Source organism: Armigeres subalbatus, chromosome 2, assembly GCF_024139115.2.
Source record: "Armigeres subalbatus isolate Guangzhou_Male chromosome 2, GZ_Asu_2, whole genome shotgun sequence".
In the NCBI taxonomy this organism is placed as follows: domain Eukaryota; kingdom Metazoa; phylum Arthropoda; class Insecta; order Diptera; family Culicidae; genus Armigeres; species Armigeres subalbatus.
The window spans coordinates 158,071,305-158,093,577 of NC_085140.1; the positions used below are offsets into that span (position 1 = coordinate 158,071,305).

Genomic DNA, 22,273 nt, shown 5'->3' on the forward strand with positions numbered 1-22,273 from the left:
ACGTTTCTTGCGCGAGACGACCGTGCAATTCAAATGGGAGGTATCGACAATTCTCACTTTATTCGAAACGCCTCACATCACGCGAGACGTAGAATATGCATAAATGTTATTTGTATGAAAGGTTTATATAATTTTGATGGGCCACAACGGGGGGGGCCCTAAAGCTATTATATACTTTTAAAATGATATAGATAACAAGCTATTTATTCAAAAAGAAATCAACTTCATTGAACGTCTTGCAACTTCGCCCTTAATTCTACAAAAGAGTTTTCTGAATCACCCCTCGCGATGTTTTCCCGCAGGCCATTTGCGGTTCTTTGCGCGCGTATATATACAACCAGAAATGTTTTGACGTTTCTCTTCAGCTCGTACTTTATGCGTAGCACGCATGTGGTGGTGATTAAACACGCACGACGAGCACGAAGGAGTAGTAAAAAATGATGACAACTCGACAGATGACAGCTGACGCACACACATACCCCCGTTATATTTCTCAACATTCATTCATCCGTCTGCTTCGACTGTGATTCGTTTCGTGTGACCGTGGCGTGACAGAAAAAAAGAGGAAAAGTTATATTTTCCTCTTCGTAGCAGTAAAACCCAACCAGTACGATTCTACCTTCCGGTATTGTGATTCATTGTCGGTGTAAGCTTCATATTGGTAATTATCGCAACGATTCAACGGTGTTGGGAAAACGTAGGATAGTTTCAAGTTTCATCCTGTAAAAATAGATAGAAAAGAAATTCTACGAGTCGTGTCCGCTTGTCAGTGTGTGCGTGCGCGAAAATATGTGAAGCTGCGATGTGAAGTGTGCCAACCAGAAAGGACAAAACGTAAGAGCAGTGTTGCCAAACTTGTACGGTGCTCCATTGTATGATTAATATTCATTTTCCTGGTTCGAAATACTAAGCAGAAACTTTATTGGCTATTATAATTATTATAGAAACTTTGATTTATTACTATTCCATGTGGTAAATAGTATATGGATTATTGAATTGGATTTATCCTAACTATATATTCAAGAAAAATCTATAGTTCAATTCTATCTTTTCTTTTTTACGATATACATATTGTGATTGTAATTTATTTTACATATTATCTTTAAACGTAAACTAATTGTTGGTCATGACTTCTCATCAGCTCAAGACTAAATAGGAGCTACGTAGGATCTCATCACATCAAACAAGTGTTATTACGTTTTATTTAAAACAATTTCAAGTTATTCCATATCATATAACATAACATAACTAGTTGTCTGCAGTGGCGTAGCCAGGGGGGTGGTTTTGGGCATAAAACCCCCCCCAGAGACAAAATTTTCAGAAGAAATTTTTTTTTTCGAAAAAAAAATGTTCGGAAAACCCCCCCCAGACCAATTTTCTGGCTACGCCACTGGTTGTCTGTATAGCCTATTTTCTGCTCTAAAGCAATCGAGGTTCATGAAAGTTCAGGCTTGTTTGAGTTTTGACCCATTGACTAGTTCTTCATTTCATCTTGAATGTTTGACTTATGCTAATGATAACATTCGCTGGGTGGGCCACGAACTCACCTCAACTAGCGACTGCCTTGAATGTATTGAACTGCTTTTTGATTATGAATTTCGCTCCAATCAAAGAAAATCCAATCAGCAAACGTCTACTGTACCAAGTATTTTAATCTTTCTTGAGCACGACTCTTGACTGTTTACTCAACCGGATACATTTGGAAGGCCCCCCGAATTGTTCAAAGTTCATGACGACAGCCTTGATAAGCATTGTTCTGTTATAATTAACTACATCATATCCAGCTGCAGGAGTTCAGGAACATCAGTACGATTATTCCTCGATATAACACTATTGCACCTATGGAAATACCACGAAATACCTACCACAATTTTTTTTGTTTTATTATACACACATTAAATGGTTGGTTTCTGTGAAATTTCACATATTTCTCAATAACTGGTTGTTCGTCCATCATGTGACATTCGTATTCCAACTACTACTTTAAACTTGTTAAATTTCATATTATCCTATTGATCAGTTGTTATTGATAATACCCAAAATTTTCAGTATTAAAATATGTATTTTGTCAATCCTTGCCAATGTACAGATCTAATCGACAGGTTATCGTATATGTATCCAAAATAGTTGACAACAAATTACAAATGTGTAATATTTTATGAAGCTGTTATGATGCTTATCATTTTTTTTAATGTTCTGCCGGGTAATAGCATGACACTAAATAGAGTAGCAGTTAGAGGCATTATATATACGATACTGATTCTTACATAATTCATAAGCAACTTACTTGTACTAATCCCTTACAAGTCTGGCAACCGATTCCCCATACACATATTGTAAAAATTGCGCACACGTCAAAAGCGCAAAACGAACGACAAACGAAAAGTCAGTCCATCGAAAGACAGCAAAAGTGAAGGCACTCGCCGCCGCACCGTAACAGCGCCACACAGTCACAGTGCCAGGAGAGCCTAGCAACGAAGCAGAAGTGTCTAGTGGTTATACGTCGTCGTGGGAGTGCGAGTGTGTGAAGAAGAAAAAAATGTCTTGAAAAATGAAAATCACTTTTAACTTGCGCCGATTAGGAAATGTGTAATGTTTTTTAAAATTGCTGTTCAAGGTGAAAATAAATCTTGTGATGTACAGAAAAAAATTCAACTTGGTTTCGGGGTCCCCTGGGCAAGATGGTGTTGATCTGGTTGAAAAAGCTAGCCCTATATGAGAATGATGTGAAAATTTCGCCTTCTTTGGGAAAAGGCCACAGGTGAAGGAGAAAAGGCACACAAATAATCGAGGAAGAAGAAAATCGAGTGAACGGTCGTGCGTGTACCTAAGGAAAGGGAAAAAGTGAATCATGACTTCCGAAATCCGGATAGAAAGGCGACATAGTGCGCCACCGTAAATGGCATCCGTGGTCAGCAAAAGTGGAAAATTGATGGAGTCATACCCATGATGAAACTGCGGCCGCGACACACCGGGACAAATATAACCAGTAGTTGGTCGGAGGAACGGCACCAACGAAGTCGTCATCATCAACGTATCTTCATCACGTATCGAGGTTTGGTGGCATGAACAAATATAGGAAAATTCCTGTCTCCTTAGTCTGCTCTGCTGCTCTGGCAGGCAGAGGCAGCCAACAGAGGGCAGTGCACGAATTACGAATCGTGTAGTGGCAAAATAGCATCAGGCAGACAAGGCAAGAGGACGACGACGACGGTAGCGAACGAGCTCCCAATGATCGTGGTCAAGTCAAGTTGTCTGGGCAGTGGTGGTAGAAGATCGGCAAGTTTTTGCTTTACACGTATACAATTCTCGCTGCTTGAAGCAGAAAGTCGAATACCGATCAGGGAGAATGCCAGCAAAAAAGGTTTTGACGTTATTCGTTGTACCCAACTCGGGGTATTGAGGATTACTTAAACAAAAAGTTGAACAAATGAAGTATATAAATTGAACTTATTTTTACGCTTCTATGAATTTATGATTCAATTTCATTTCATAGATTATTTTACTAGCACGTAGCAACAGCAATTAGTACGTGCCTTTGACGCCCATTAAATTGTTGAAATCAATGGCCATGAACAATCGATAGCCTCTATTGGAAATAAAAGTAGTATGAACTTGGAAGTGTATTTTGTGCATATGTAAATCTTATCTATCCGATTTATTAATCATTGATAGATGTTATGACCTACGGTACTCAAGCAATGATAGCCATTGTTTTTAAAGGAATATTGGTGATATTAAAGACACTTTAGATTCAGAAGCTTCTGGCATAAAGAAATATGCTGGAACACCAGTCCATTTTATTGTTAAGTCGTGGAGATAACTGCGACCATCTCTACATAATATATAATTTTTCTAAATTCTAATACACAGTATACCTGAGGGACGATTATATATCTCAACTTCAGTAGTCACTGTTTTAATATTGCTTAAAAGTACAATTTGTCTTCCTAACTACATCCTACCGGAGTTAGACAAAAAGTTCCGAGGATATGTTGAAAACGCGTTTGAAAATTTTTTGGAGTCGTACCATGCTTGTCATTTTTTGTGACGTTAACTTTATTCAATTTGTCCCTTTGATGAAAGCGTCTCAGAAACTAGAACTTTGTTTAGAAAATACACAGAGAGATAACTAATTCCATGAAAACGGTCCTGGGAATTCGGTCATTGAACGGATACAACTCTCCCAGGACACCGGAAAATATTACTGATTGGTCAATAAGTTTTATGGCGTCTTTATTATAGTCATATATAATCATATTCCCAGGATCGTTTTCATAGAAAGGACCATATCTGAGCGTATTCCTGATAGACTGCGAATTTTCTTTCATTAGGCTAACCTAAACCGGACCGGGAATCTAACACAGCCATTCTCAGCATGGCTAAGTAGGGCCCCTGCAGCGCTCAGCAAATTAGCTCTAGTTTCTGGGGAAGGCACAAATAATGACAAACATTATATTTCCATCATGTCCGAACCCGGGAGATCTTTGGAATCCAAAATTTAGAATTGGGGCAGAAATCTAGAAAAAATGTCTGCCTCCGATGGTCCGGTTTCATCAAAATCGAATTATGTTAAGCAAATTTATGATTTTTTTAATTTCCACAAACTTCTGCCTAGCCAGACGGTGGACTACAGATGTTTGTGTCTTGTGGGAAGTATTATTAATAGTTACCCACAGAAACTTATTTTGAACTCGTTAGAATTTCAAACGATGAGGTTTTGAGTAGCTCTTCCAGATCGGCCACATTCAATCATGGGAGTGTGATTCGCTCGTAGACAGCATGCTTATTCTTCAGAGACAGCGACCTACGGTTGATCAGTGGATACAATAGTTTGAACAACAAATTGCCGCGTTTTGTCAATCTGTTACTTCAGGTTTGTATATGTACAGGATCAAGAAAGTCGGCCTTATTGACCCATGCTGTGCCATTAAGGTCACTCCTGACGGAATCCAAGATTAAAAGTGCTCGCGTTTTCGGGGGCACACCACTCGATACGGAAGCAACGCACAACTGTCATTTTTATTATTTCACGCATGCTGCGACGCAACAAAGCTAAATCAACAAAAATGACAGTTGTGCGCCGCCTCTGAATCGAGTGGTGTGCCCCCGAAAACGCGAGCACTTTTAATCTTGGATTTCGTCAGGAGTGACCTTAAAGGTGATTTTACAATTCGCGGTCGGAATAAATCTGGTAAATTGGGAACAACCTAATTGTGTTGATAATGTTTTCCTCCAAATGCAGTTCTAGAAACAAATAACATATTTGGTGTTATAAAGTCAGAAAAGGCTAATTTGTGATTAATAAAATACCTTTTGAATGAACTATATTTCAGTTTGTTTCTAACAGTACATAGTTAGAAGAGAAAAGGAATTAAAAATTACTGGGAGAATTGAGGACCTACATAAATTTGTTTGCAAAGTATCAAATGGAAAAGAGTCAAGAAATTGTCGAATTTCAAAATTTAAAAACCCAACTTAATTCACCGAGAGGTGATACTGCCTTTCCCGTATTTTCCAAGACACCAACCTTATATGGTTTGATTCCATTTTCTTAATAACTTGTAAAATGATTGGTTTATCGTTATCAACTTCAATAGTGATCAACAAGGCTTTGTCCCCTGTCGATGCAACTTGTTGCGAGAAAATCGGTTAAGAATTACTATAGGAAAAAGTGGCTAATGTTTTTCGGTTTTCGTGCACACACACACATACACACGGACAGACAGACATTTGTTCAGCTCGACGAGCTGAGTCGATTGGTATATAACATCATGGGTCTCCGAGACTTCTATAAAAAGTTCGATTTTGGAGTGAAATGATAGCCTTTCGGGCCTGTGAAGACCCATTTCCTTCCAAATATTGAAGTCTGTAAGGCAATGCGCTATGTCTGAAAACTCTAAAAGTAGCCGTTTAGTACCTTTAAGTTGCTATTTTACTATGTAGTGTAATTTTTATTGTACAATTGAAAGTAAAATATGTTGGGATGCATTTTAATCATTTATTTGAGAAACTGCATTCATCCATTTTACACAATTCTGAGAAAACAACAAAAAACTGTTTTTGAACAAATTGGCACCAAATCTTTCGATTTCTTCGATACCGATCAATAGTGTTAGGCAAAACTCAACACGTTGGGGCACTTTCAGTTCGAAAACTGCAAGAACTGATAGCCAACGCGGTTCGGGGTTTGTACACGTTGCGAGGGCGTTGCTACAACAAAAGCAGTGAAAACACTTTTCTCCATAGCAAACATTGCACTTTGTTTAGTTATCTATCTGAGCAGATAGATAACTAAGATCGATATCACAGCATATCATCAGTATCTTTGCTCAGAAGATCGAATTATGGGATAAATTGCAATGCCTAATTTAGAATTGGTCGCAGTTGTATGGAAAAACTCAAATTTCATTCAATCATGAGAGATCAACGTTTTCTGTCTCTTTTTGGGACTCCAATTGACTGTGCAAAAGATGGGCTCGATTGGTTGTACCCGTACCCGTTTTCCGCATCGCGGTTGAAATTTACATGGAAATTAATATGGGAAAACGTCCTTTTTAGCATTTCTGCTCCAAGCGGCTTTAATAAATTATCGTCAATAACGTGACTCAGTACGTTATAGTTCATAGTCTGAAACACTTTGCTGAAGAAGGTACGTTGCTGGAACGTCTTCAAAACATGTTATAACGCTTCAAACATTGATTGTTTGAACAATATGGAAGAAATCAATGTTTCTGCCAGAACTACCACGCAACGGTTGTTTGTGGCAAAATCCTTCTTCATTATTGTCCCGATTTTCACGTTGAGAAATGATTCCGAATAAATGTAATGGATCGATAATTTAGAAATAACATTCAGTTAAATTTTTAGTCTATGTATTTTGGCAGTGCTGGCAGAATAATCGATTTCTTGCATATGGTTTTAACAAGCAATCTTCGAAGGGTTACAACTTTTTTGTGGACATTCCAGTAACGTACAACTTTTTTGTACGAGAAGGGCAAAAAGGTGACATTTTGTTGGACTTATATCGCCGAAAAAAGAAGTTGTAGTCAAATTTACTTTTCTTGTATCTTTGTTAAAGAGATTTTCAGCCCACTGCTGGTTCATCTCTATCTACATTTTAATTCTCAGAGATCATGTATTTACAAGAGGAATTGTTGAAATCTATCCTTCAAATCCATAGAATGGAATAAGGAACGAGTAGGTTACGACAGTGGCGTTTCCATAACCTCGACTTACCAAAATGCATAGAATAACTAGATTTTGATTAGGTAAAACAAATCTGATAATTTTATTTCCCATTTGGGCTGTTAAAATATCAAAATTTTCATTTTTCGTATCATTGACAGGTAAAAAGAGGGGTTCTGTGACGCCACTGGGTTACCATGTACACTGGGGTTGCTTTTTACGCAAATAAATTGTGCCATTTTCGCGGTATACCTCAATTGCAATTTCTTTCTAAATATCACTTGATATTCCTTCGATTTTTGTGGATTTGTTTGGGGTAACTCAATGTTTCAATAAATGCAAAGGACACACATAACCGAAAACAAACTGCGTACAAAGCGACCTAGTGTACTCATTCATTTATTTAGTTTACATCTAAACATATAACACTGAATCAACAATTTGACGCCACAATACACGGTTCGAATCCGCATCTTTCTATCCTCGAATGCGCCCCACGCTCACCAAGTCATTTTCCGCCTGGTCTGCCCACCACGCTCGCTGTGCTCCACGCCATCTCGTACCTGCCGGGTTGGAAGCGATCACCATCTTTACAGGATTGCTGTCCGGCATTCTCGCAACATTCCCAGCCCATCGTACCCTTCATTCTTCGCCGGCTCACACCGCCGAAGATGGTCCTAAGCACCCGTCTATCGAATACTCCGTATGCTTGCAAGTCCTCCACGAGCATTACCCATGTTTCATGTCCGTAGAGGACTACCGTTCTTATCAGCATCTTGTACATGACACATTTGGTGCGGTGTTGAATCTTTTTTGATCGCAGTTTCTTCTGGAGCCCGTAGTAGGCCAGAATTCCGCAGATTATGCGCTTTCGCCTGTTATCAGCCGTTAGCAAGGATCCAAGGTAGACGAATTCCTCGACCACCTAGAAGGTATCCCCGTCTATCGTAACACTGCTTCCCAGGCGGGCCCTGTCGGTTCAGCCCACAAGCAAGTACTTTGTCTTCAATGCGGATAAATCCAGTCCAACTTTTGTTGCTTCACGTTTCAGGCGGGCGAACAGTTCTGCCACTGTCCACTGTCCAACACCTTGTCTTAATCCCCGGCGCGATTCGAACGAACTGGAGTGTTCGCCCGAAATATTCACACAGTTTTGCACACCATCCACCGTTGCTTTGATCAGTCTGGTAAGCTTCCCAGGGAAGCGGTTCTCGTCCATAATTTTTCATAGCTCTACGCGGTCTATACTGTCGTATGCCGCCTTGAAATCAATGAGCAGATGATCCGTTGTGGAACGGCCGTCAACGAAACCGGCTTGATAACTTCCCACGAACTCATTTACTAATTGTTACAGACGACGGAAGATGATCTAGGATTTCACTTGGTAGGCGGTTTTAACCCTCTCCCGCCCATGGTGTGGAGCACCATCAAATTTTGCACCTTCTAACCTTCATCGAATTGTTTCAACAACAAAAAGGAATATTTGACACATCTTTATGGTTCCATTAGACTGGAAATATAATCAATTTTGAGAACAAATAGTAAAACTATTGAAAACAATCAATTGTAAATCAATAGTTACAATCAAAAACTTTTTTTTCGTTTTCCACTAATTTTGGCTATTCCCAAAATCTTTTGTTCTAGCGTTTTTCTCAAAGATGATTCCTTCCTATTCAAATCTTTGAAAAAAGTCGTGGGCGGGAAAGGGTAAAAGATGGCGATCGCTCGAAAGTTCTTACACTCCAGCTTGTCGCCTTTCTTGTAGATGGGGCCCTTCCTTTCACTCCTTCGGTAGCTGTTCAGTTTCCCAGATTCTGACTATCAGTTTGTGCAGGCAAACTTAAATCAGTTAAATACAGACAATGAATTTGTAATGCAATATAATATTACCAGTTATATCTTATAATACCGCTGCGTTTGAAATTGAAATAATAAATTCCAAGCGCAATTTAGGGCAAATTTTTATCTAAAAAAAACTTATACAGTAGTATCCCGATTTTATCACTGGTGAATTTTGGGTTGAATTGATAAAATAGGAAATATGACAAAATCGGAAAATGTTTGGTTTTCAATTTTTCAATTTGTTTCACAAATATGAATCAGTTTATGTCTTGGGAAGGCAAAATACCTGAAAGTAACCCATTATTTCTTGTCGAAAGGCCTCACAAAATTCATGACAGGTACTCAGAAATGATTCATAATAAACCACATGCCGTGAAAGTTATTTCATGAAAATCATTGTTGTTTGCCGTATTATTTGCAAAAATAAAAGGAACGACAAAATCTTTCAAACTTTTTTGGGGTGACAAAGCGGGTCAAAACTGTATATTATGACAGACGTTGTCAGCAAATGAGTTAACGAAAGAAGTCGAAATAGTGACTGTAATAAAGACCAACCAAATGTGTTTAAATTTATGCTGCTATTTACTAAAATTACGTTGTTTTTCATTTCATCTCATGGATACATAATCATAGAACCGTAGCAGTTGATCATTTTCTGCTATTTTTAGACATATCGTCCATGGGGTTGACATTGTGATGATATATATATTTCAATTAGATGTTACAAAGCTCTGGTAGATAACATTAGAAGCTTCAATGACGGTGGAGGAGGGGGGATCAGGTCATGCGTTATAGTTTATACAAAAAAAACCCTGGATGATCTTGTGCATTAGATAAACTAAAATAAACTAGAGTAAAATATTGTAGCGTGTTTTTTTATTAAAACCGTATTTTAGCCATAACTTTTGATACCACAGTTTGATCTGGCCCATTTTTGATAGGAAACAATGGGACATGCTTCTCCGTCGAATGAAAACTGTTGCGAGCAAATCATAAAAAAGATAAGGGTAAAAAAAAGTGAGTTTTTGCGCACAGGGTTCGGCAATTGAACAACTGCTATATTAGTGAGTGAAAATAATATAATACGATATAAGGATTGTCGCACGTTTCTACAACACGTCGTCGGACCGTGGGCACGCCGTTATTTTGGTGCCATGGGTTGGGCTTTACGATAGGATTAGACTCCGGCTCAAAAAGTGAAAAAAAAACCAACTGATGGTTTTTCAGGGTTCATTCCGAGCTAAGATAGGTCTGGATATTACTGAATTCAATTTAATTGTTCATCAGGGAAATTGAAACCAACGTTTGCCTGTTCAAACCATTAAAGTTTATCAGTTTAGCGTTGCCACTCTTTAGCCAAAGGCATATATCTAACAGTGATATGTTTTATCCTTCTTATTATTGTTGCAATAAAAAGGAATCTTCGCTCGACATTCTATGAAAAATGAGCAATAATTTCATTGTTCAATACCATTCACTGTAATTCTTCATCTCAACTAATGATGCACCATATGCATAACCACTTCTAAATTATGCCATTGCACCGCATGCAAGTGCCTGCACCACAAAGGTGTTAGATAATTTTCCGCTTAATAGATTGTATCTAACTGCACCAGTTTTACCTTATCACTATAATCATCATTGTTTCGACGCAAAAAAAGAGACTGCATGCATGCACAGAAACTTCTTGTGACCGAGAAAGTGAAAATGGCCATTGTACAATAGGAAGTAAAAGGCAACGTAGTCGTAATTATAATCTTTCCTTCCTGCTCTTGTGCGCTCTCTTTGTCGGTCGGTCCCTGCTGCTAAGCTGCCGCCGAGTTCAGCTCCAGCTACGGGTTTCTTTTTCCACGGACGGAGTGTCAGTTTTAATTATTAGACCTGCCTTGGTGCCGTTGTTGTTACGCGGTTACGCCTGTGGGAGGAGATGACTCGCTATTTGATACCTGTTAGACTGGGTTGGATTATCACATCGTTTAATATGTGCTGCTGCTAAATTGTATTATGTTACTGCTGATCCGCAGCATAAGCCCGAACTGACGAACATTGATAGTTATTAAATTCGTGAATAGCATGTAAGGAAATACTTCATAGCTTTTTTCTTAGCCTTTCCTAAACTGGTAAATTTCCACTACTAACCAAATTTGCAATCCTAGCTAGAGTCAAGAAGATTATTTTACTCAATGTTTGTCCAGTTATTTTGAAAGCCTCTAATATTATGTTTATCTGTTTAGATTGTGTTTGAAGTTCAATAAACCACAAACTTCAACATTCCAAATTTTTAATAATTGCTGCTTTGAATGCGCTATTATTCTAATAATTTATATAACTAGACAGTTTTCCCAGTCGTTTCTTTTCAATAGTCCTTTAATGTAGAAAGGTTCTCTTCTAGAAATACTTGTCCTTATCACTCATTCAAAATATCTTAGTTCATAGCATAATAAAAGCATACTTGGTAGTCAAACAATTTCCTTCGCAATGTTATCTTTTTCGCCCCACTGCACTGATCAAGTGCCTCCCAGCTGACGGCATGTTAGGATAGGATTGGTACTCAATTATTAACGTACGGCATATAAATATGCTGCACAGTTTTCCATCTCAAGGGCCTGCTTGTTTGCAATACCTATTCAATTGTGATGTCATTCAAAATTTCTTCCCATTGTGACACATTTAAAATTCAGTACCCGACCATGGTTGATATTCGAAAATTGTGTACCTATTGTAATCTTCGTGACACAAAAGAAAAGCTTCTCCGCTTGAAGGCATGCACATATCTGAGTAAGGTTTTTTCGCTTACCACCAACTCATTTAATATTTTATTACAGTCGTTGTTTTTTGGTAAACGTGCGAATGGTGAGCGAAAGAGTGCTCTACATAAATGTGTCGTACATGTTCGGATATAGGAGCTATTAAACATACGGTCCCACGTCACAGCCAGTTTTCCTCCCGAAACTTTGCGGCGGGTGTAGAGAGCGAACAAATTGCAATAGAAATCCGACGTTCTTTTGTGAATAATCGTAGTTTATCTTGTTTGTGCCATTTGTGAAATGCGTTAATTTTATGATTTCTTGTGTTAAATCGAATTTTCTTTAAATCAAATTCTTTTGTCTATTTTCCGGGTATCGACCACCCGACATGGATATTCATTATGTGATACTCGATGTGGATGTGCATATTATGTAAAAAGCATTGTTGGTAAAATCTCAAATCTCATTGGAAAAAAATGGATGAAAATCCCTGAAAATCACTCATGATTCGAATCGCGATTTGCATCATTGCTTGATTTTTACGTGTTCTTCCTTGTTGAATACATTGAATTAACTTTTTTCGCTTAATACGCTAAAAAAATCCATATGTAAACAAAACATACGCCTCAATTGCGTCCGAGAAACTCAAGTGCGATGCTCTCACTACAGAATCGCAAGCAAGTTAGCTCGTGCAGGAAACCTCGAGGATTGAGATTTGAGTATGATTCTACCAACACTAAAAAGGTAAAAGGTTTGATTAGTAAAATTCCCGCCAAAGAAAAGTGGTTACCTCCACTACATTATAAATGTTCCTACATACATATTGTGCATAGGCACGTCTAGTTTTCATATATTGTAACTAGGGGTCAAAGGAATGATTTTGATTAATACATGGTTTATGCAATACGCGCTTCATTTGCGTACTCCATGTACCGTCCTCCATCTACACCATACCATGTATGTATGGTACGCAGCACTTTACTTTCAAAAACTCCAAGTGAGCATTGGTCCTCCACAGGTATCGTCCAGTGTCTCGTGTCCGTAGAGGACTACCGGTAAAACGAGTGTTTTCTGGATAGTCAGGTTGGTATAACAGCGAATTCTATTCAATCGAATAGTCTTGCGGAGTCCAAGAATATACGATTTCTTGTAGTGAGCCCAAGTACACGAATTCTTCAACCACCTCAATTTCGTTACCAGCGATACAAACTCTAGGTGGGTGATTTACGTTCTCTTCTCTTTATCATGTACTTCGTCTTCGATGGACGACTAATTCGATCCGCTTAGCTTCCCTTTTCAGTCTGATGTACGTTTCTTTCATCTTCTCAAAGTTACGTATCATAAAATCAATGTCGTTGGCGAAACCAAATAGCGGAAAGATTTTTGGGAAAATCGTACCACTCAGGTCAAAACGTGTTACTCTCTCCAAGACGATGTTTATTAGCAGACACGAAAGACTATCACCTTGCAGTGACCCTCTGCGCGTTTCGAACGAACTCGAGAATGCCCTTGAAACTCAAACTACGCTCATCACCCGATCCATCGTCGCCTTAACCAAACGTATTAGTTTATCTGGAAATCCATTTTCGTGCATTAGGTGCCATGACTGGTCTCGCTCTCGATTGATTGATCATATGCGGCTTTCATTTCATTTATTTAGTTAACATCTAAACAGATAAAACTGAATCAACAATTTGACGCCACAATACACGGTTCGAGGCCGCATCTCTCCATCCTCGGATACGCCCCACGCTCGCCAAGTCGTTTTGCACCTGGTCTGCCCATCTCGCTCGCTGCGCTCCACGCCGTTCGGAAGCGAACACCATCTTTGCAGGGTTGCTGTCCGGCATTCTTGCAACATGTCCTGCCCATCGTACCCTTCCGGCTTTAGCTACCTTCTGGATACTGGGTTCGCCGTAGAGTTGGGCGAGCTCATGGTTCATTCTTCGCCGCCACACACCGTCTTCTTGCACACCGCCAAAGATGGTCCTAAGCACCCGTCTCTCGAATACTCCGAGTGCTTGCAAGTCCTCCTCGAGCATTGTCCATGTTTCATGTCCGTAGAGGACAACCTGTCTTATAAGCGTCTTGTACATGACACATTTGGTGCAGTGGCGAATCTTTTTCGACCGCAGTTTCTTCTGGAGCCCGTAGTAGGCCCGACTTCCACAGATGATGTGCCTTCGTATTTCACGACTAGTTGTTGTCAGCCGTTAGCAAGGATCCGAGGTAGACGAATTCTTCGACCACCTCGAAGGTATCCCCGTCTATCGTAATACTGCTTCCCAGGCGGGCCCTGTCGCGCTCGGTTCCGCCCACAAGCATGTACTTTGTCTTTGAGGCATTCATCACCAGTCCAACTTTTGTTGCTTCACGTTTCAGGCGGGTGTACAGTTCTGCCACCTTTGCAAATGTTCGGCCGACAATGTCCATGTCATCCGCGAAGCAAATAAATTGACTGGATCTGTTGAAAATCGTGCCCCGGCTGTTACACCCGGCTCTCCGCATGACACCTTCTAGCGCAATGTTGAACAACAGGCACGAAAGTCCATCACCTTGTCTTAGTCCCCGGCGCGATTCGAACGAACTGGAGTGTTCGCCCGAAATCTTCACACAGTTTTGCCCACCATCCACCGTTGCTTTGATCAGTCTGGTAATCTTCCCAGGGAAGCTGTTCTCGTCCATAATTTTCCATAGCTCTACGCGGTCTATACTGTCGTATGCCGCCTTGAAATCAACGAACAGATGGTGCGTTGGGACCTGTATAATGTATGTATAATTATAATTTATAGCTATTTTAAAAATATCAACTTTTTCTCTGGTCGCCAAAGTGCACTACTACTACCCCCCTATTATTTTTTTATTCTTGTTGGGTATCTTCATCACTGCGACCAGGTTTTTGATCTATTGTGATACATTCCCCCTTTTTTTAGCTGAGACATAATGACGTATCACTATTATTATTAGCGATCGTCGTCGAATGACTAAGAGCATTATCCCAGTTCGGTACTACACTTCTCATGAACTGCAACACCGTATAGGGATTTGATCTCCAGCTTTCAAAGGTTCTGTTAGCCCCTTGCTGAAGAACTTACGTCTTTGATTAAAAAGTACCGGACATCAGCATAATAGATGTTCAGAGTCTTCTTTTTGCATATCACAAATCCAACAAGCATCATCTTGAAGTTTTCCTAACAGCTTCAAGTGATAATGGCTCTGACAGTGGCCTGTTATAAGACCGGTATACATGCAAAAATCTTTTTTAGAAGTATTTATGATTTTGCGAGTCACTGAAACGTTCGGAGTGATAAATAGCTTCGATTGCCTAGCAATAAACGTGCTTCTCCAATTGGTTACAACCTTCGAAGATTCCCAAGTCTTCAACCCTGCTTTAAGAGAAGAGGCGGATGTCGCACAAAAAGATTCTTCTTCTTCTTCTTCTTCTTCTTACTGGCATTACATCCCCACATTGGGACAGAGCCGCCTCGCAGCTTAGTGTTCATTAAGCACTTCCACAGTTATTAACTGCGAGGTTTCTAAGCCAAGTTACCATTTCTGCATTTGTATATCATGAGGCTAACACGATGATACTTTTATGCCCAGGGAAGTCGAGACAATTTCCACTTCGAAAATTGCCTAGACCGGCACCGGGAATCGAACCCAGCCCCCCTCCAGCATGGTCTTGCTTTGTAGCCGCGCGTCTTACCGCACGGCTAAGGAGGCCCCCACAAAAAGATTCTATTCCCACAAAATCCTGAGATGACCCGAGCCTTGCCAATTTATCGGCTCGGCTTCCGCGGTGACCAGGAACCCAATATATATTGACTTCATTACGAAAAGCCAATTTTTGGAGTGACTGAATAGTAGGGTGGCTCAAAAAACACTTTTTCAAATTTTTTGATGGGCCGCCCTCTTATTCGGTTCTATTTGATGCCCTGATGCTCTGGACAAAATTTTAGCCAAATCGGTCAACGTTTGGGCGGTGCTAAACTCGTTGGAAGTTTATATGGAAAAATATATGCAGAAACATCCAAAAACAGTGATTTGCAGTTGGAACGCACAATTTACGATCAAGGACCATGCTACTCATTCAGTTCTAGTAGAATTAAATACAGAATGTTATGTTGAAAACCGCGAGAAGATTAGAGTTTATTACGCAAAGATATTAGCATTTTACTGGAGTGATGTAGGGGTGAATTTATTTCTTTTCAAAGGTAAAAGAAACGAAATTTGCTTAAACCCCACACTGAGGAAAATGGACGTATGATTTTCAATCAAAAGCCTTATGAAAATTTGCCACAAGGAATCGGTATGAATTTCAATATGTTGCCTTATGAAAGATGATTTTCATTTTAAAAAAAGTGAAGTGCGGCAGACTGGATTCGAACCATGGACATCAGGGTCGGGAGGCCGGTATGTAGACCACACGCCCATCGACGCTTGATTACTCGAGAAGGTAACTGAGTATAAGAAGCACTGTCGGTGGAATAATCACTCGAAGATTCATAAGGCGCCAGTTATGAATTTCGATAGTCCAGTTCGCTGAGTGCACTTCAGAGAAATGCTAATAACTTAGCCGGGCAAACTCTAATCTTCTCGCGGTTTTCTGCATAACATTCTGTATTAAATTCTCCAAGATCTGAATGAGTATCATAGTTCTTCGTCGTAAGTTGTGTAGTCCAGCTGCAATTTACTGTTCTTGGTTGTTCCTGCATACATTTTTGCATATAAACTTCCAACGAGTTTAGCACCGCCCAAACGTTGACCGATTTGGCTGAAATTTTGTCCAGAGCATCAGGGCATCAAATAGAGCCGAATAAGAAGGCGGCCCATGGAACAAATTTGAAAAGGTTTTTCCCATACTAATTTGAGCCACCCTACTGAATACACTCCCAAACAGTTTTAGATGTGCATGTTGCCAATTTCACCAGCCGTTTGACTGTCGGACATTATGCATATATTTGAATTTCTATAGTTTCTGCGTAAGTATACTGAGGAGTAGTCTAGTATTGCTTGAATTTCGGCTTGGAATACAGTTGGCCATGATCCCATAGGAATTGATACGTCTGTTCCTGGACCAGTTACTGCTCCAACTCGATTGTTCATTCTTGAATCATGTATGTATGTATGTACAGGGGTTAGACAAAAAGGTTGAGATAGGCAAAAATTTGTCAAAGTTCAAATAATAATAACTTTGCGTAGAATGATCCGATTTTGATTAAACTGGGACCATCGGATGCGGAAACTCTTCTAGTATACTGGCCCTATGCGAAACCTCTTGGTCCTTGGCCACCGGTGGTGTTCCGGGTTTTCCGAGGGTATGTTAAAAATGCATTTTTTCTGCTGCTTGTCATTTCATATGACGTTTACTGCCATAATGTTGTATGCTTTCCCCAGAAACTAGAACTAATATGCTGACCAATGCTGACTGCAGATCGAAAATCCGTTAGGTACACACAGAGATATGGCCATTTTCGTGAAAACGATACGGGATTGGCCATACATCCTGAACAAATGTCACTTTCGCAGAACTTCCGGAACCTGTTACAAATTTGCCAAAGAGTTACATTCCTCAAAATATATCTCTAATAAAGATCCTATATTCATCGTCTTGGGAAAACATGAATTTTGACACCCATATATGCATGGTTCCAGATGGTGCCAAAACCGGCCCCTCCTGGAAGGCCCATGGAACCTGCTATAAGGGTGGCATTGGACACTATCATTCTGGAAATGTTTCTGTTATCATCGTCTTGCAAAGCCATGAAGTCAGATACTCATATTTGCATTATTCCGATCTGTTATCATTTCATCATGTTCCCGGTACCGTTTTTACGGAAATGGCCGTATCTCTGTGTAGTTTTGATGGATTCTCGATCTACAGCCACTATTGGCCAGCATATTAGTTCTAGTTTTCGGAGAAAGCATAAAATATGATGAAAGTTAACGTCACATAAAATGACAAGCAGTGGAAAAAATGCATCTTGAACATACCCTCGGAAAACCCGGAACATTTCCGGTGGCCAAGGACCAATCTCAGGTTTTGCAGGAAGACAGTATACTAGAAGAGTGTCCGCTTCTGATGGTCCTGGTTTTATCAAAATCGGATTATTATACGCAAAGTTATGCTGATTTGAATTTCGACTTATTTTTACCTATCTCAACCTTTTTGTCTAACCCCTGTATGTGCTTTCAGGGCTTTCGTTGGTGTGTTTCTCATTGCACCAGTCATTGAAAAAGTTGCTAGTCTTTCAAGTTTTTCCAACAATCTCTAAGCCTTTACTCTTTCGTTTTTGGCCACCAGACCAATGAGGCATAAGTAATCCTTGGCCTCACAATCGCCAAATAAATCCAATAGATCATTTTTGGCTTGAGACCCCACTGCTTACCAAATGTTCTTTTGCATATCTATAGAGCATTTGTTGCTTTTTGTATAGCTTGCTCTAGGTGCGTATTTTGTGGAAAAAATGTTTCCTTCGTGTGAATGGTACAATAGTAGTTTTAGAAGGGTTTATGCTCAGTCCTTCTCTATCGCACCACGATGAGACGTAATTTAATGCTGTTTGCATTCTGTTAGTGACAGTACAATCATATTTCCCTTGTATGATTATGGATAAGTCATCAGGAAAGCCGATAATTTTGAAGCCTTATGCTACCAGACTTTAGAGAAGATCATCAACTATTAAAGACCACAACAGAGGTGATAATACGCCTCCTTGTGGGCACCCTTTAACAGCTCTAATATTTATGAATGAGCTTCCCAGGTTTGCTGATATCTCTCTTTTTGATAACATTTCATTGATCCAAGAAACAATGCATTGATCAAAATCATATTTTGTCATTGCAGTTGTTATTGAATTATGAGATGTGTTGTCGAATGCTCCCTCAATATCAATGAAAGCAGCAAGTGAAATTTCTTTTGCATCAAAAGATCTTTCTAATTTTGATTTTCCTTCATGATACGCAAATTGATATTTGCTTAAAGGGATTTTATTTAGATAAGTTGACTTTATGTGTTCGTCAATTATTTTTTCCATTGTTTTCAACATAATGGATGATAAACTTATTGGCCTAAAGGATTTCGGGGAGGTTTTATCCTTTTTGTTTGCCTTTGGGATGAATGTGACCCTGACTTGTCGCCATCCAGTTGGAATGTAGCTCAATGATAAGCTAGCCTGAAATATTTTTGTTAAAATGGGTGTTAAGGTTGCCTTTCGTACATGAAAAATGCCAGCCCTACCTGGCGACTTGAAGGGTTCAAAGGAATCAATCGCCCATTTAACTTTTTCCTCCGTTCTGTTGTTCTGAGTCCCAGTATCTAATACAGAAGTACTTTGGTCTCCACTATGGTTGATAATAGAACATGGAAAGTGTGTTCTCATCACCAGTTCCAACGTTTCTGTTGAAGATGTAGTGAAAGAGCCATTCTCTTTCCTCAAGGTGCCCAATCCGTTTGAGTGATTTTTACCGAGGATTTTTTGTAACCTTGCGGTTTTCGGAGTATTTTCAATGTTTTCACACATGTGCCTCCAATGTATCCTCTTTGATCTCCTCAATTCTTCATTATAATCAGTGAGGGATTTTTTTATAAAAAATTCCACTGCTGTGTTCGTTTAGCCCAGTTGAATAATTTCCGGTTTTTTGCGAAATTTTTGTAGTTGGTTACATATTCCACCATGGAACATCTCTGTTAGAAGATCGTTCCCTTGCTTTACAACTTACATTATATGCATATTCGATGAGGTTGGAAAGTTTTTTTGAACTGTCTTGAAGTTGTGTACAAGAGCTTGAATTAATTGTTAAAGTTTTCCCTCTAGCTTCTATCTCTAGGATATATAGCTCCCAGTTTGTTGTTAGTCAGCCTCATATTCAAATAGAATTTGCTTGTGACCAGATAGAGATATTTCATCTGATACATGTCATTTTTTTGTTTTTTCCTAGATTCTTGGACTAAAAGTGTCTAATTGCGTTTATAAATGTTGGCGCATCTCCCCTAATACATTTCTTTCAAATTGGATATTCCAAGTTCCTTGGTTTTCCCAATATTTTGACAGAGTTCATAAAATGTCTGGAAATTTCTATAAATTGTCATATTCTTTGATTTTTTTGTATTTCCACACCATGATTTTCTTGGAATTTATTTATTAAGTACTACAGGAAAAAATCAAGTAGTACAAAAAACCGCCCTCCCCTATTTTCGAGTGAGTTTAGAAGCAGAACTTTATTTGAAGCAAATATGAAAAGTCTTATTTTTACCAACTTTGACAACAATAAAACTTAAGCGGTCTTATTCAATAACAAAACCCATGGTTGGCGCCTTGTTAAATTTTTTGGATTAAATTAATTAAATTCATTTACCTCACACACTCCCACGAGCACAATCGCGCTTCTTCCTCAGTCCGGTTTGGTAGATTCAATAGTCTGTTTTTCTGCTACTAAATGCACATTGCACTTCATCTGAAGCAGCAGAAAAAGAGTGTCAGAGCAGCAAATACATGCTCGAGCAGCGGTTTTGAGAAGATTGCTATTAGATGAACCGTCGTTTTGTAATGTACGTACTCTGGTTTTTCCATCCACTTCTTCTATATCTTGCGCTGGCAACTCTCTCGATGTGGATTCCCACGACAAAACAAATCAAGCAAAAGCGAAATTTGTCGTCGACCGACGACGACGACGATAGGAAAGGGGTCATATTCTCCGCTTCCACCGCCCCATAATCGGGAGTTGAGCGCCGTGGCAAACGGAAATTTCTTTCGTATAGTTATAACTACAAAAGAGGAAATTGCGACGACCGCACAGATGGGCCAAGATACGGCACTGCTTTTTTTTCGGCAACACGTAGACACGGACGCCTACCCTTTTGAAATTCCACTCTGGCTGTTTTCGCTTTCAGCTAGTCATACTCTAAGTCTGGGGGCTGATTGGTTGCTCGCTTGCACGGTTGGCCACCTCTTGGTTTTGCCATAATAGGAAGCAATCACTCAAAAAGACACAACCTTGCTATTGCATCGCATGTGTATAGATGAAAAAGTTGTGAAGTTATTTTTTCGCTTTCGGTGACTTAAATGCCACGAAACCGTCCTTCAGATCGCTAAGAGAGACACTAGTGGGTCAAGATTGATTAATTTCTCCTGGGGATTGTCGTTCGTTTGGTGCATTAGATGGTATGCGTGTGACGTGTGCGGTTAGTGAGCGTGGTGTTGCTGATGTTTCGAAATTGACAAAGAATGGTGATCGAGTAGAGTAACGAAATGTGCGCGCCACCGCCACGGCGTGAATATTTAGTAACTCACACTCGCACGTAACCCGCAATATAAGCGGAGGATTGTAACGAAAAGAAAAAAAAAGATTACACGATTTGTAAACGCTGATAGGGTTCGTGAGTCATGACATTGTTACATTGCCGTTCGTCCTTGGAAACGGATAGTCTAATGCACTTGCAGTGGATGATCTGTCGACAATGGCGCTATGTTGTATGGAGTAAGAGTAAAGATTGATTGAATGAACCAGATGGTCTAATGACCAAGGGTGGTTTCGATCATTTAATAGTTTGTCAATAACTTATTCCAGAGGATGAGTTTCTGGATGTGTTCTATGGTGGACTTTTGGTGCGATGATTTTTTCTACAACTTTATCAAACAGCCACGATCACAGCACGCTTGCAGTATTTTCTAGCAACTTTCTAGCAACTAGTTCTTCAACTCCGTAATATACTAAATTATAACAAAATTTCAATTAGGGGAACTGCTCATTGAATTCATACCATGTACCCAAATCAATACATTCGAAAACAGGTGCGCAAATTGTTTTATTTCTCATTTTTGTGATTTTTTTTTCAGTAGTGAGCACGTCGGAAAACAACAAAACACGACACAAATTGAGCCTAAATTGCCTGTTTTGCGAATGTTATTGATATAGGAGCATGTTATTAATAATGGAACAGATACCCTATATATTAGAAAATACTGCAAGCGTGCTGTGATCGTGGGTTCGATTCCAGCCTTTAAAGAAAAAAAATCTTCGTTATGCGGAAAATTCACGCGTGATTTTTGAAAACGTCGTAAGTCCAAAAGAGAGGCTCTATTTGTTTACTTTCTTTTTCGATTATTACGAAGCCATACTAACATTTACATCTGATTTTTTCAGGGAGATCTAAAGAAAAAAGCTTTGTCTAGCGTGCTGAGATGGAAATGTTTAGAGTTTTTTCGGCAATGTCCTCCGAATTGGAGAGCAATGGAAGTGGCTGCGGTTCAGGCTATCAAGACATCAATCATGTTGCCTGCTACTGCTCCGAATACGAAATAATTAAAAGATATCGGCTCCGTTATCCTTTCGATCGATTAAGCATTTAAATAAAAAATTAAGTTAAAAAAAAATAAAAAAAATACACTTTTTCATGTAAACTTTCAATAAGTTTAGCACATTTAAGGCAATCAAAACGGGACAAAAGGAGGGCCCATCAAATCCATGCTAAACTACGTGCATTAAGTAGCTAT

General features: G+C 39.4%; 1 protein-coding gene across 10 annotated transcripts in view; it reads left to right on the forward strand.

Annotated features, from left to right (window-relative positions):
- Positions 1–502: 502 nt before the first annotated feature.
- The window catches only part of LOC134211077 (roquin-1), a 75,328-nt gene continuing 53,557 nt past the window's right edge, over positions 503–22,273 (forward strand). For 2 of the 10 annotated variants that reach the window (XM_062687661.1, XM_062687670.1), the window contains exons 1-2: positions 504–661; positions 2,308–2,589. In XM_062687661.1, coding sequence (XP_062543645.1) covers positions 2,552–2,589 — 38 coding nt within the window. In that variant the 5' untranslated portion in view covers positions 504–661; positions 2,308–2,551. The other 8 variants (XM_062687663.1, XM_062687667.1, XM_062687666.1 and 5 more) reach the window with 8 other exon arrangements.